The sequence below is a fragment of the Mustelus asterias genome, unplaced genomic scaffold (genome assembly GCF_964213995.1).
Source record: "Mustelus asterias unplaced genomic scaffold, sMusAst1.hap1.1 HAP1_SCAFFOLD_130, whole genome shotgun sequence".
NCBI lineage: Eukaryota > Metazoa > Chordata > Chondrichthyes > Carcharhiniformes > Triakidae > Mustelus > Mustelus asterias.
This window is the reverse complement of record NW_027590164.1, coordinates 656,720-669,958: the sequence shown is the minus strand read 5'-3', so window position 1 is coordinate 669,958 and position 13,239 is coordinate 656,720. Positions and strand designations below refer to the sequence as shown.

The following is a 13,239-nucleotide window of genomic DNA, read 5'->3' as shown; positions in this document are numbered from 1 at the left end:
GGTAGCATCCTAGTAAATCTTTTCTGCACTCTTTCCAGTTTAATAATATCCTTTCTACAATAGGGTGACCAGAACTGTACACAGTATTTCAAGTGTGGCCTCACCAATGTCTTGTCCAACTTCAACAAGACATCCCAACTCCTGTATTCAATGTTCTGACCAATGAATCCAAGCATGCCGATGCCTTTTTCACCACTCTGTCCACCTGTGACTCCACTTTCAAGGAGCTCTGAACATGTACCCTTAGATCTCTTTGTTCTGTAACTCTCCCCAACGTCCTCCCATTAACTGTGTAAGTCCTGCCCTGGTTCAATCTACCAAAATGCATCACCTCGCATTTGTCTAACTTAAACTCCATCTGCCATTCGTCAGCTCACTGGCCCAATTGATCAAGATCCCGTTGCAATCGAAGATAACTTTCTTCGCTGTGCACTATGCCACCAATCTTGGTGTAATCTGCAAACCATGCTACCTATATTATCATCTAAATCATTAATATACATGACAAATAACAGTGGACCCAGTACTGATCCCCGAGGCATACCGCTGGCCACAGGCCTCCAGTTTTAAAGACAACCCTCTACAACCACACTCTGGCTTCTGTCCAGAAGCCACTTTTGTATCAATTTAGATATCTCACCCTGGATCCCGTGAGATTTAACCTCATGCAACAACCAACCATGCGGTACCTTGTCAAAGGCCTTGCTAAAGTCCATGTAGACAACATCAACTGCACTGCCCTCATCCACCTTCCTGGTTACCCCTTCAAAAAACTCAATCAAATTTGTGAGACATGATTTTCCACTCACAAAGCCATGCTGAGTGTCCCTAATCAGTCCTTGCGTCTCTTAATGCCTGTTGGTCCTGTCTCTCAAAATACCTTCCAACAACTACGCACCACAGATGTGAGGCTCACTGGCCTGTAGTTCCCAGGCTTTTCCCTGAAGCCCTTTTTAAACGAAGGCACAACATTTGCCACTCTCCAATCTTCAGGCACCTCACCCGTGACTATCGATGATTCAAATATCTCTGCTAGGGGATCTGCAATTTCCTCCCTAGCCTCCCACAATGTCCTGGGATACACTTCTTGATGCTCTTTAAGACTTCCAGCATCTCTTTCTCTGTAATATGTACGCTCCTCAAAACATCACTATTTATTTCCCCAAGTTCACTAACATCCATGCTTTTCTCAACACTAAATACTGATGAGAAATATTAATTTAGGATCTCACCCATCCCTGTGGATCGGCACATAGATTACCTTGTTGATTCTTAAGAAGCCCTACTCTCTCCCTTGTTACGCCTTTGCCCTTTATGTATTTGCAGAAGTTCTTTGGATTCTCCTTTGCCTTCTCTGCCAAAACAATCTCGTGTCCCTTTTTTGCTCTCCTGATTTCTCTCTTAACTCTACTCCTACACCCACTATACTCTTCAAGGGATTCACTTGATCCCAGTGCCTATGCATGTCATGTGCCCCTTTCTTCTTCTTGACCAGGGCCTCAATATCCCGAGTCATCCAGCGTTCCCTACGTCTACCAGCCTTGCTCTTCACTCTAAGAGGACTGTGCTTACCCTGAACCCTGGTTAACACACTTTTGAAGCTTGCCACTTGCCAGAGGTCCCTTTGCCTTCCCACAGACTCCTTCAATTAACTTTTGAAAGTTCCTGCCAGAGCGACTGCCCCCAATCAATGAGCTCCTTTGTCCATTCCTCAGTGCAGAACTCCTTCAGCCTGATCCTCCCACAGTACTCAGCCTGATACAGAGTTAGCTCTTCTAACCATCAGCCTTTGCTGCTGTCTTCATTTGCTTTATGGTTACACATCAGGTTGTACTCTCTTTAGATCAGTCAGGAATTAGGGTCACGAATGCGGCCACCTGCCCCATTAAGTCCATGCTCGTTCCCTGTGAATCAAACCATTGCCCCGTCGATCCCCAGACCCCTGTAGGTTTATTTCCCTCAATTGCCCATCCAATTTCCTTTTGGAAAGATTCCATCATCTCTGCTTCTCCCCCTTGCCGGAAGTGGGTTCCAGATATTTATCACTTTCATCAGATGCAAATGAATCTGAGAGCAGAGAAGGAGGCCATTCCAGCCATTGTACCCATGATATCCCTTTGAACAAGATCTTCCATTAATCCCATATTTCATTTCGAATCTGTCCAGTTCCCTTTTGAAAGATCCAGTTTAATTTGCTTCCTGCACCATTTTCTGACAGTGAATTCCAAATCACAACAACTCATTCTGTTTTAAACCAAATAATTTCACGATATATTGTGTTTGGATTTTCACAGGGGATTTGGAAACGGAGTGAAAGACATGGTTGTTACTCAAAATTAAGACTCAGTCTTTATTAATGATCTCAATGAGCGGACTGAGTGTGATGTATCCAAGTTGGGGACTATTTCTAAAAAGGAAATTACATTTCTGCAGCTTCTTGCATGACCACAAGATCTTGGAAAGTGTTTTACGGTCAAGTTATTTTGAAGTGTGGTCACTGTTGTGATGTGGGAAACTGTAGGGGTGCCTCAGAAATGAAAATGATCACTTCCATCTGTATTAACAGTTAAATATAACTAGGTCAAGGAAGCCATGTTAAACTCTAACATGTGATGAGAACTTTATATCATAAAGCTAAAAGCCTCCAGACACGGCTGAGCAAGCAATTAAGGAATTCTTCAATCATTTTGATAAGTTAGAGGACATTATATTCTGCTAAAGTCTGGCTCAAGAATGAGGCTGATTGTTCAACCTGATCAAGATTAGTAAGAAAGCTTTGTGTCTTTCACAAAGTATATTTTTGAACCATTGTATCTTGTGTTAACCAAATATATTAATTAAAGATTACTCTAACAATTAGCGACCAGTCAGTAACAGATGGTTGAATAAGTAGTGAGCCATAATTGAGTTAAAGTTAATGAATCAATAATAAGTCAGTAGTTGTAATGAAAGATTGAGTTTTATTTGCAGTCAAATGTAAAAGTTTAATTGCTGTGTATGTAAAGAATGTGCAGTGAAGATAAATGTACTGGCGAGAGAGACCTTCCAGCTCTGATTAGCCTCAACATTTGTACAGGGATTGTATAGAATCAGATAAAGGGATGGTGTGAAATTATTCTATTGTATTCCTGATAATGACAGAAAATGGGGCAAGTAATTGGGGATACAATTAATCTAGTGACAAAACTGCTTTCTTTCTTCACTACAACCATTACCTCTCCCTTTGCCTTTTGTTCCAGGACATTTTTGACATTTAATCTCGTCGCCCACTAACCAATCCCTGACTTTCCCTTTTGTTCGACCTGACCCTCCCCCTTTCTCATCAGTATCAAACCCATCACATTTCTCCCTCTAGTTCTGAAGTAGAGTTACATTGGACGTGAAACATTAACTCAGTTTCCCTCTCCACAAATGCTGCCAGACCTGTGTTTTTCCAGTTCTTTCTGTATTTATTTTAGATCTACCTGCAGTGGAGGAAAAACACTATTTACTATCCAGGATAAAATAAATGTCTTTCATCAGTTTTTGTGGATCATTTTATTTGTTTGTTTAGCTATGAGGAGAGGTTGGAGAAACTTGGTTTGTTCTCACTGGAACAAGAGAGGTTGAGGAGCGACCTGATAGAAGTCTCCAATATTATGAGGGGCATGGACAGAATGGATAGTCAAACGCTTTTTCCCAGAGTGGAAGAGTCACAGCTTTAAGGTGCGAGGGGCAAGGTTTAAAGGAGATGTATAAGGCAGATTTTTTACCCAGAGGGTGGTGGGTGCCTGGAACTCGCTGCCGGGGGTGGTAGTGGAAGCGGATACGATCGTGACTTTTAAGGGGCATCTGGACAAATACATGAATAGGATGGGAATAGAGGGATATGGTCCCCGGAAGGGTAGGGGGTTGTGGTTCAGTCAGGCAGCATGATCAGTGCAGGCTTGGAGGGCCTGTTCTTGTGCTGTAATTTTCTTTGTTCTTATTTCATTGGAAATGTGCTCTCCCAGGCTCAAAGAGCATCAGCTCATTGGAAGCAGAGGGGCGAAACCGGCCAGTCCAGCAGAAAGAAAACCCTTCAACCTTCCACTTCACCAACTGTCAGAATGAACATGGTTCAGTGCTGGATGTGATTAACAGCAGAAACCAACTCGATAATCATTTGTGAATCTGTTGGTGTTTCTGCAGGTTGGATAACCGAGTCAATCCCTTCCCACACACAGAGCAGGCGAACGGCCTCTCCCCAGTGTGAACTCGCTGGTGTATCCGCAGTGCAGATGACCATTTAAATCTCATTGAGCAGTGAGAGCAGCTGAACGGTCTCTCCTCAGTGTGAATGCGCTGGTGGGACATCAGATCCACTGAGCTTTTGAATCCACTCCCACAGTCAGAACATTTAAAGGGTCTCTCATTGGTGTGAATGAGATTGTGTCTCAGCAGGATGGATAACTGAGTGAATCCCTTCCCACACACAGAGCAGGTGAATGGCCTCTCCCCAGTATGAACTCGCTGGTGTTCCCGCAGATGGAATGTCGTTCTAAACTTCTTTGTGCAGTGAGAGCAGCTGAACGGTCTCTCCCCATTGTGAGTGCGTTGGTGGGACACCAGTTCTCGAGAACTTTTAAATCCACTCCCACAGTCAGTACATTTAAAGGGTCTCTCATTGGTGTGAGTGACTTTGTGACTCAGCAGGTGGGAGGACCGAGTGAATCCCTTCCCACACTGAGAGCAGGTGAATGGCCTCTCCCCAGTGTGAACACGCTGGTGTCTCTGCAGGTGGGATGACTGAGTGAATCCCTTCCCACAATCAGAGCAGCTGAATGGTCTCTCTCCAGTGTGACTGCGTCGATGAGTTTCCAGCTCTGATGGGGCATTGTATCCCTTCCCACAGTCCCCACATTTCCACGGTTTCTCCATGGTTCGGGTGTCCTTGTGACTCTCCAGGTTAAACAATCAGTTAAATCTCACACAGAACACGAGTATAATCTCTCCCCGCTGGGAATGCTGTGATGTATTTTCAGGCTGTGTAACTGGTTAAAGCTCTTTCCACACTCAGTGCACTGGAACACTCTCACTCGTAGTGCTTTTCCAGTCACGCTGATGTTGAGAATCTTCTGAAGCAGAAAGAACAGAGAAACATTTCACCTTCTAGAATCAAAGGTCAGTGATATTCAGGTCCCGATAAATTGAATGCTGATGTGATGTTTGTTTTGAGTTTTTGTCTGTAAATCCTCACCTTCTGATATCCTGTAAAACGAGTTTGAAAAATTCATCACAGTCAGTACAGCATAGAAATTCAGAACAGACAATTCTAGTTTCTATGGAACATTCTTTCTTCTCTCATTCCCCAAAAGCTGTAAATCTCCATCCCACACACTCTCCCTCCATTCTCACTCCGCTGTATCTAATATTCACCCTCCCAATTCTCCTGAAGGTGCTGATTGAGGCTGATTGACAGATCCATGCTCACTGCTTCCTGTCCTGGACACAGAGAGCTGGAAATCTCCATGCAGGCTTCCGGCCGAACAGAAATATGACTATATTCCTCGACTAAGAATGTTTTAAATGGATTGTTTCAGTTAGTGAAGATACAGGGGGTTGTGACTGATGATAGTCTTGAACTTGCTGCCTGTGAGGGTGGTCATAGAGTTTGACAGCATGGAAAGAGGCTCTTCAGCCTATCGTGTTTGCGCCGACCATCAAACACCTTTCTATTCTAATCCCATTTTCCACTCTTGGTGCGTAACCTTGTATGCTATGGCATTTCAAGAGCTCATCTAAATACTTCTTAAATGTTTCAGGCAGTGAGTTCCAGATTCCCACCACCGTCTGAGTGAAAAGGTTTTTCCTCACATCTTCTATAAACCTACTGCCCCTGAACTTAAATCCATGCCTTTGGTTATTGCCCCCTCTACTAAAGCGAAAAGTTCCTTCCTGTCCCCCTCCATCTGTGCCCCTCAGAATTTTATACACCTCAATAAGGTCCCCTCACCCTTCTCTGCTCCAAGAAAAACAACGCCAGCCTATCCAGTTTCCCTTGATAGCTGAAACACTCCAGCCCAGGCAACACCCTGGGGAATTTCCTCTTCACCTTCTACAGTGCAATTACATCCTTCCCATAGTGTGGCGACCAGAACTGCACACAGTACTCCAGCTGTGGCCTATCCAGTGTTTTATACAGCTCCATCATAACCTCCCTGCCTTTATAGTCAATGCCTTGGTTAATAAAGGCAAGTATGCCACGTGCCTTCTGAACCACCTTATGTAGCTGTCCGACTGTCTTCAGAGATCTATGATCATCCACACCAAGGTCCCTCTGATCCTCTGTACCTCCGAGGATCTGACTATTCATTGTGCATTCCGAGATGCCGCTTGTAAAAATTGCTTCAAATTAAGCTAAAATGTAACCAAATGACTTCAACCAAGCACAGCATGTCAATACTACACTGGATCTTAGCCAAAAGGCCGAGAAGCGATACCTCCTGCTCTTAATATACTGACAGAACACCTTTGGATTTCCTCACAGATGTTGCCGAGAGGAGGAGGTTTGGTCTGAAGCTCATTGGCCAACCAACTTCCGCATTCAGACAATGGGGAGCTCTGATTGGCTGGAGGACCAAATAAACAAACTCAGGTTAAATCAGGACAAAGTAAAAGGGGCAGCTCCCCAGAAGGAGGGGGAACAGCCCGAACAGAAATCAAAGTACAAAGGAAACTTAAAAACATCAAATTAAAATGTGATTATCAGGGTCAATAACGCACCCCAACCCCTGCGGTGCCCAGCGGGCGCGGAAGGCATCAACCCCGCCCGTGGACACCGCATGCTCCCTCTCCAGGGACACCTGGCCGTGAACGTAGCCGCGGTAGAGGGGAAGACAGTCAGGATGGACGGCCCCCTCGATCGCCCGCTGCCTGGACCGGTAAATGGCGCGTTTCGCCAGGCCCAGGAGCAGGTTCACGAGGAGGTCGCCATCCCGACCCTCCCCTCTCCGCACCGGGTGTCCGTAGATCAGGAGCGTGGGACTGAAGTGCAGACAAAACATCAACAAAAGGTTCTTCAGGAAAACATAAAGGGAGTGCAGCCTAAGACACACAACATAGACATGGTCCACGGACTCCACAAGGCCGCAGAAAGGGCAGTCTTCGGAGCCCGTGAACCAGTGAATCCTACGGTTGTGCGGCACTGCTGCATGCATCACCCTCCACCCCAGGTCCCCGACGTAATTGGGGGAGATCCTTCCGTAGAGGGACCTCCAGCGGGGACCTCCGCCGCCCGGCGGCAACAAGGCCCGCCAAGGTGTATCCGGGCGACAGGCGAGGAGGCGGTAGTGGAAGGTGTGCAGCAGCAGCCCGCACAGGAAACGCCTCCGCGCGGTAGAAAAAGGCACGGAGGACATTTCCGCGAGGCGGCTCAGGCTGTGGGGCACCTCACCCAGGGAGGGGGGTTGAGGTTTTGGGCCAATGTGGAATTCCGCCTGAACAGGGGAACGCTCGGGCGGGATCCCACCGCACGCCTGCGCCGTCTCCAGTTTGCGTGCAGTTTCGGGGCCGAGCACGACCGTCCTAAGGTCTAGGATGGCTTTGGCCGCGCGCCAGACGGACGTCCCCGCGCGCTCAGCCAGCACGCGGGGACTCATCCAGCCCGCCCCTCCGCCATCGAGCACGTCCCCGATTCTGGTCACCCCGGCGTCCACAGCCCCCCTCTCCGCCAGCCACCTGAAGTTATACGGCTGGAGGAGCGGATTCCTGAGCAGCGGCTCTCGCACGAGAGCCGTTACTCCTGACAGGGGGGGGCGGGGAGCTGCGTTGCGAGGCGACCTTGTTCCAGACAGTGAGGAGGTCCTGGTAAAAGACGGGCAACTCCTGCAGGGTGGTCGGAGCACGCCCCAGTTCGATATGCAGGAGCTGCACGTCATAATTGAGGCCGTGCCACTGGCGGAAGAAATACGTCGCCATGGCACACCACTGTGGAGGGGGCTCAACGTAAAGGTACCTCTGCAGGGCCTGGAGACGGAAGGTCGCTATCTGAGTGCGAAGGCACACCAGACCTTGTCCGCCCTCCTCAAGCGGGAGATACAGGACCGCAGCAGGGACCCAGTGCAGTCGATTGTCCCAGAAGAACCGCAGGAGGGTTCTCTGGATATCGGTGACAAAGCCAGGGGAGGGGTCAAAGGGACCAGCCGGTACCACAGCATGGAGGCGACCAGCTGGTTTATGACGCGGGCTCGCGCCCCGTAGGACAGCACTCGGAGCAGTCCTGTCCAGCGACTCAGGCGGGCGGAGACTTTGGCCTCCAGCTCCCGCCAGTTCGCCGGCCAGGATTCCTCGGCTGGACAGAGATGGGCCCCCAAGTAGAGGAGGTTGGTCCTGCTCCAGGTGAAAGGCCTGAGCTCCGTCTCCCAAGGACCGACAAGGAGTCCGGAGCACTTAGCCCAGTTGATCCTGGCAGAGGACGCGGCGGGGTATACCGCCTGGCATTCTCGCATCCTCCGCAGGTCAGCCGGGACCTCAGATGCGGAGACAGGAGGAGGTTTGAGTCTGTCTGAAGATCAATCTTCATTCACACAAAGCCCGCGCTCTGATTGGCTGGAAAACCAGAGTCCTTCCGGTCCTCCAACTCTTCCCATTGGTCAACACCTCAGCATGAAGATCAGAGGGTGGATTCTCCCCCGCACATGTGCAGCTTCCCCCTCCCTTGGACATGCACAGTCCCGGGCCGGGCGGAGGGGGAGCTCACCGAGCGGCTTCTCGCTCTGGCCGGAGCCGTCAGCCGGTTGCCTGGAAACCTTGGCTCGAGGAGGTGCAGGGGGAGGGGAACAATGGGTGGGGGCGGGGCTCCAGGGTCCACCCGCCCGGGCCTGCTCACTGGAACCTGGAATCGTCACCGCGGAGCACAGTGATTCCTATTGGCTGACTCAGGCAGGGCTCCATTGTGACATCACAATGTGGAAGTTGTCCAATGAGCTTCAGAGTGAATCTTCCTCCTCTGGGCAACATCTGGGGGGAAATCAATGTTTCCCCCTTTCCATTTCTTTTCTCATTCTGGGGGAAATTGGGGACTTGCAGCAACTGAAGGGAACGAAGTGAATTCGGTCTGTATATTCCACACATTTCTACTCCAGTAATGTAGACATTTATCTGTCTGGCAGCCTGCATGGAAATTTTCAGCTCTCTGCATCCAGGGCAAGAAGCAGTGAGCATGGATCTGTCAATCACACATGAGGACGGCCTCAACCGGGATCTTGAGTTCATGACACACTATCTGTAACCCCCACCACTTGCCTGGGCTTGAAAAATCTCACTAACTGTCCTGGCTGGAGACAATACACATCTCTTTAACCTGTGCTTAACCCTCTCTCCACTCACATTGTCTGTACCTTTAAGACTTGATTACCTGGAAAGACTCACATTCCAACCATTATTCTGTAAATTGAGTTTGTGTCTTTGTGCCCTGTTTGTGAACAGAACTCCCACTCACCTGATGAAGGGGCAGCGCTCCGAAAGCTAGTGGCTTATGCTAACAAATTAACCTGTTGGATTTTAACCTGGTGTTGTGAGACTTCTTACTGTGCTTACCCCAGTCCAACGCCGGCATCTCCACACTCTGAGTGGAAACAGAGAGAATTAGGAGAGGCCGGAGGTGAGGAGAGATATTTTATACATCTACAACTCAACAGGAACTTTGACAGAATTTCCAAACCCTGTGAACACCATCAGCTCCAAGTTCCTCTCCAACTCACACACCATCCTGACTTGTCTGACATCCAGTACTGAAAGAACAGAAATTTATTTCATATAAATACTGGGAAGACTGAACCCATTGTGTTCAGTCCCCACTACAAACTCCACTCCCTCACCAACAACTTTCTCTCTCCTCCTGGCAACTGTCTGAGGCTGAACCAGGCTGTTCACAACCAGGGTGAAATAGTTCATCCCAAGATGAGCTTCCAGCCACATGTCCACATCATCATCAAGACCACCTTCATTCATAGATGCATTAATCGTAATTAATTAATAATAATGAATAATAAAATACAGTGTAGGAGGCCGCCATTCAGCCCATCGAGCCTGCACCGACAACAATCCCATCCAGGCCCTATCCACATATTTCCCTGTTAACCCCCTGATAGCAAGTGGCAATTTATCATGGCCAATCTTTCTAACCGGCACATAGAGGCATAGAATATTACAGCACAGAAACAGGCCTTTTGGCCCTTCTTGGCTGTGCCGAACCATTTTTCTGCCTCGTCCCACTGACCCGCACCTGGACCATATCCCTCCATACCCCTCTCATCCATGTACCTGTCCAAGTTTTTCTTAAATGTTAAAAGTGAGCCCGCATTCACCACTTCATCTGGCAGCTCATTCCACACTCCCACCACTCTCTGCGTGAAGAAGTCCCCCCTAATATTCCCTTTAAACTTTTCCCCCTTCACCCTTAACCCACGTCCTCTAGTTTTTTTCTCCCCGAGCCTCAGTGGAAAAAGCCTGCTTGCATTCACTCTATCTATACTCATCATAATTTTATACACCTCTATCAAATCTCCCCTCATTCTTCTACGCTCCAGGGAATAAAGTCCTAACCTATTCAACCTTTCTCTGTAACTCAGTTTCTCAAGTCCCGGCAATATCCTTGTAAACCTTCTCTGCACGCTTTCAACCTTATTAATATCCTTCCTGTAATTAGGTGACCAAAACTGCACACAATACTCTAAATTCAACCTCACCAATGTCTTATACAACCTCATCATAACATTCCATCTCTTCTACTCAATACTTTAATTTATAAAGGCCAATGTACCAAAAGCATTCTTTACAACCCTATCTACCTGTGACGCCACTTTTAGGGAATTATGTATCTGTATTCCCAGATCCCTCTGTTCTACTGCACTCTTCAGTGTCCTACCATTTACCTTGTATGTTCTACCTTGGTTTGTCCTTCCAAAATGCAATACCTCACACTTGTCTGCATTAAACTCCATCTGCCATTTTTCAGCCCATTTTTCTAGCTGGTCCAAATCCCTCTGCAAGCTTTGAAAACCTTCCTCACTAAACACTACACCTCCAATCTTTGTATCAACAACAAATTTGCTGATCCAATTTACCACATTATCATCCAGATCATTGATATCGGTGACAAACAACAATGGATCCAGCACTGATCCATGTGGCACACCACTCGTCACAGGCCTCCAATCAGAGAAGCAATCCTCCACTACCACTCTCTGGCTTCGTCCATTGAGCCAATGTCTAATCCAATTTACTACCTCTCCATGTACACCGAGCGACTGAACCATCCTAACTAACCTCCCATGTGGGACCTTGTCAAAGGCGTTACTGAAGTCCATGTAGACAACATCCACTGCCTTCCCTTCATCCACTTTCCTGGTAACCTCCTCGAAAAACTCTAATAGATTGGTTAAACATGCCCGACCACGCACAAAGCTGGACTCTCCCTAATAAGTCCCTGTCTATCCAACTATTTGCAGATCCTATCTCTTCGTACTCCTTCCAATAATTTATCTGCTACTGACATCAAAGTTACCGGCCTATAATTTCCCACATTACTTTTTGAGCCTTTTTAAACAACGGAACAACATGAGCTATCCTCCAATCATCCGGCACCTCACCTTTGGGGCGGCACAGTAGCACAGTGGTTAGCACTGCGGCTTCACAGCTCCAGGGACCTGGGTTCGATTCCCGGCTTGGGTCACTGTCTGTGTGGAGTTTGCACATTCTCCTCGTGTCTGCGTGGGTTTCCTCCGGGTGCTCCGGTTTCCTCCCACAGTCCAAAGATGTGCGGGTTAGGTTGATTGGCCATGCTAAAAATTGTGCTTAGTGTCCTGAGATGCATAGGTTAGAGGGATTAGTGGGTAAATGTGTGGGGATATGGGGGAAGGGCCTGGGCGGGATTGTGGTCGGTGCAGACTCGATGGGCCGAGTGGCCTCTTTCTGTACTGTAGGGTTTCTATGATTTCTATGATTTCTCACCCGTGGATACCAACATTTTAAATATATCTGCCAGGGCCCTTTGGACTGTGGAAGGAAACCGGAACACCCGGAGGAAACCCACACAGACACGGGGAGAATGTAGAAACTCTGCACAGACAGCGACCCGAGGCTGGAATTGAACCCGGGTCCCTGGCGCTGTTAGGCAGCTGCACTAACCACTGTGCCACCGGGTCACATGTCAGTGACATCACCTGACTCCAGCCCAGTCTCAGCTCATCTGGAACCCTCACGCATTCCATTGTGACGTCACACTCTCACCATTCCATTGTGACGTCACACCCTCACCCATTCCATTGTGACGTCCCACCCTCACCCATTCCATTGTGACGTCACACTCTCACCCATTCCATTGTGACGTCACACCCTCACCCATTCCATTGTGACGTCACACTCTCAACCATTCCATTGTGACGTCACACCCACACCCATTCCATTGTGACGTCACACTCTCACCCACTCCATTGTGACGTCAGGGCTTCACTCTCCGATCACAATCCCTGCCGGCCTCCCACATGCAGCCTCAATGGCGGCAGTCAGCCCGGGTCTAACACTACAAGCTGCCGCTCCATTTGGTACAAAGGGGGGGACCGGGAAGTTCATTTCCGGGGTTTGGGTTTGAACAACATGTTTACAAAGTCTCTCCACCCACCCGCCACATTTATCATTCCCCGCACGCCGCCCCCGACCTCGTATTGATCTCGCTTCCGAGTTAAAACCGTCCGTCTGTCGCCATTACCCGCACTGCGCATGCTTCAGGTCCCGCCCCTCATTCACTCCGATTGGTTGGAGGACCAGCCGCTCCCGCTCGGTCCTCCAGCCCCGCCCCCTCTTACTATTGGTCCAGAGCTGCCGTCAATCAGTCCCCGGGCATTGTGATGTGGAGCATGCGCAGTGTCATTGCTGTCCTTGGCGCTTGTTTGTCCCGGAGAAGCGGAGTCAGCGTTAGGCGGTGGCTGGGAGGATTTGGAAACACTTTGTGGATCCGCAAACCCTTCAGAATCATTGTCAGCTCCCTGGTTTGCAGCTGCGGGGCTTCTCCCTCCCTCCCTCCCGGGAACAGGCCCAGGTTAACGGCCCCATCCTGGCTCAGCCACTGGAGGATGGTTCACATCAGAGGATGGGGGAGGGGGACAATAAATAAGAGGTTACACTTTGGCCTCAAATCAATGAGGACTCTGATCTCTGGGAAGGAAGGAAACCCTGGGAGGTGGGCGGGGAGGATTCACAAACACCCGCTGGAGGCCC

At 48.8% G+C, this 13,239-nt stretch overlaps 1 protein-coding gene and 1 pseudogene across 3 annotated transcripts; both read right to left on the bottom strand.

Moving 5' to 3' along the window:
• Positions 1-2,942: 2,942 nt before the first annotated feature.
• Positions 2,943-12,754, bottom strand: LOC144484893 (uncharacterized). Of its 3 annotated transcripts, none has more exons than XM_078203261.1 (2): positions 12,644-12,743; positions 2,943-5,229 (listed from the first exon to the last, which is right to left on the bottom strand). In XM_078203261.1, the coding sequence occupies exon 2, from the start codon at positions 4,897-4,899 to the stop codon at positions 4,141-4,143; it is 759 nt and encodes a 252-aa protein (XP_078059387.1). In that variant the 5' UTR covers positions 4,900-5,229; positions 12,644-12,743; the 3' UTR covers positions 2,943-4,140. The 3 variants fall into 3 exon arrangements, with proteins under 3 accessions (XP_078059387.1, XP_078059388.1, XP_078059386.1); XM_078203262.1 differs by having other exon boundaries at positions 2,949-5,229; positions 12,731-12,754; XM_078203260.1 differs by having other exon boundaries at positions 2,949-5,229; positions 12,681-12,722.
• LOC144484905 (U2 spliceosomal RNA) lies at positions 6,359-6,459 on the bottom strand (annotated as a pseudogene).
• Positions 12,755-13,239: the final 485 nt, after the last annotated feature.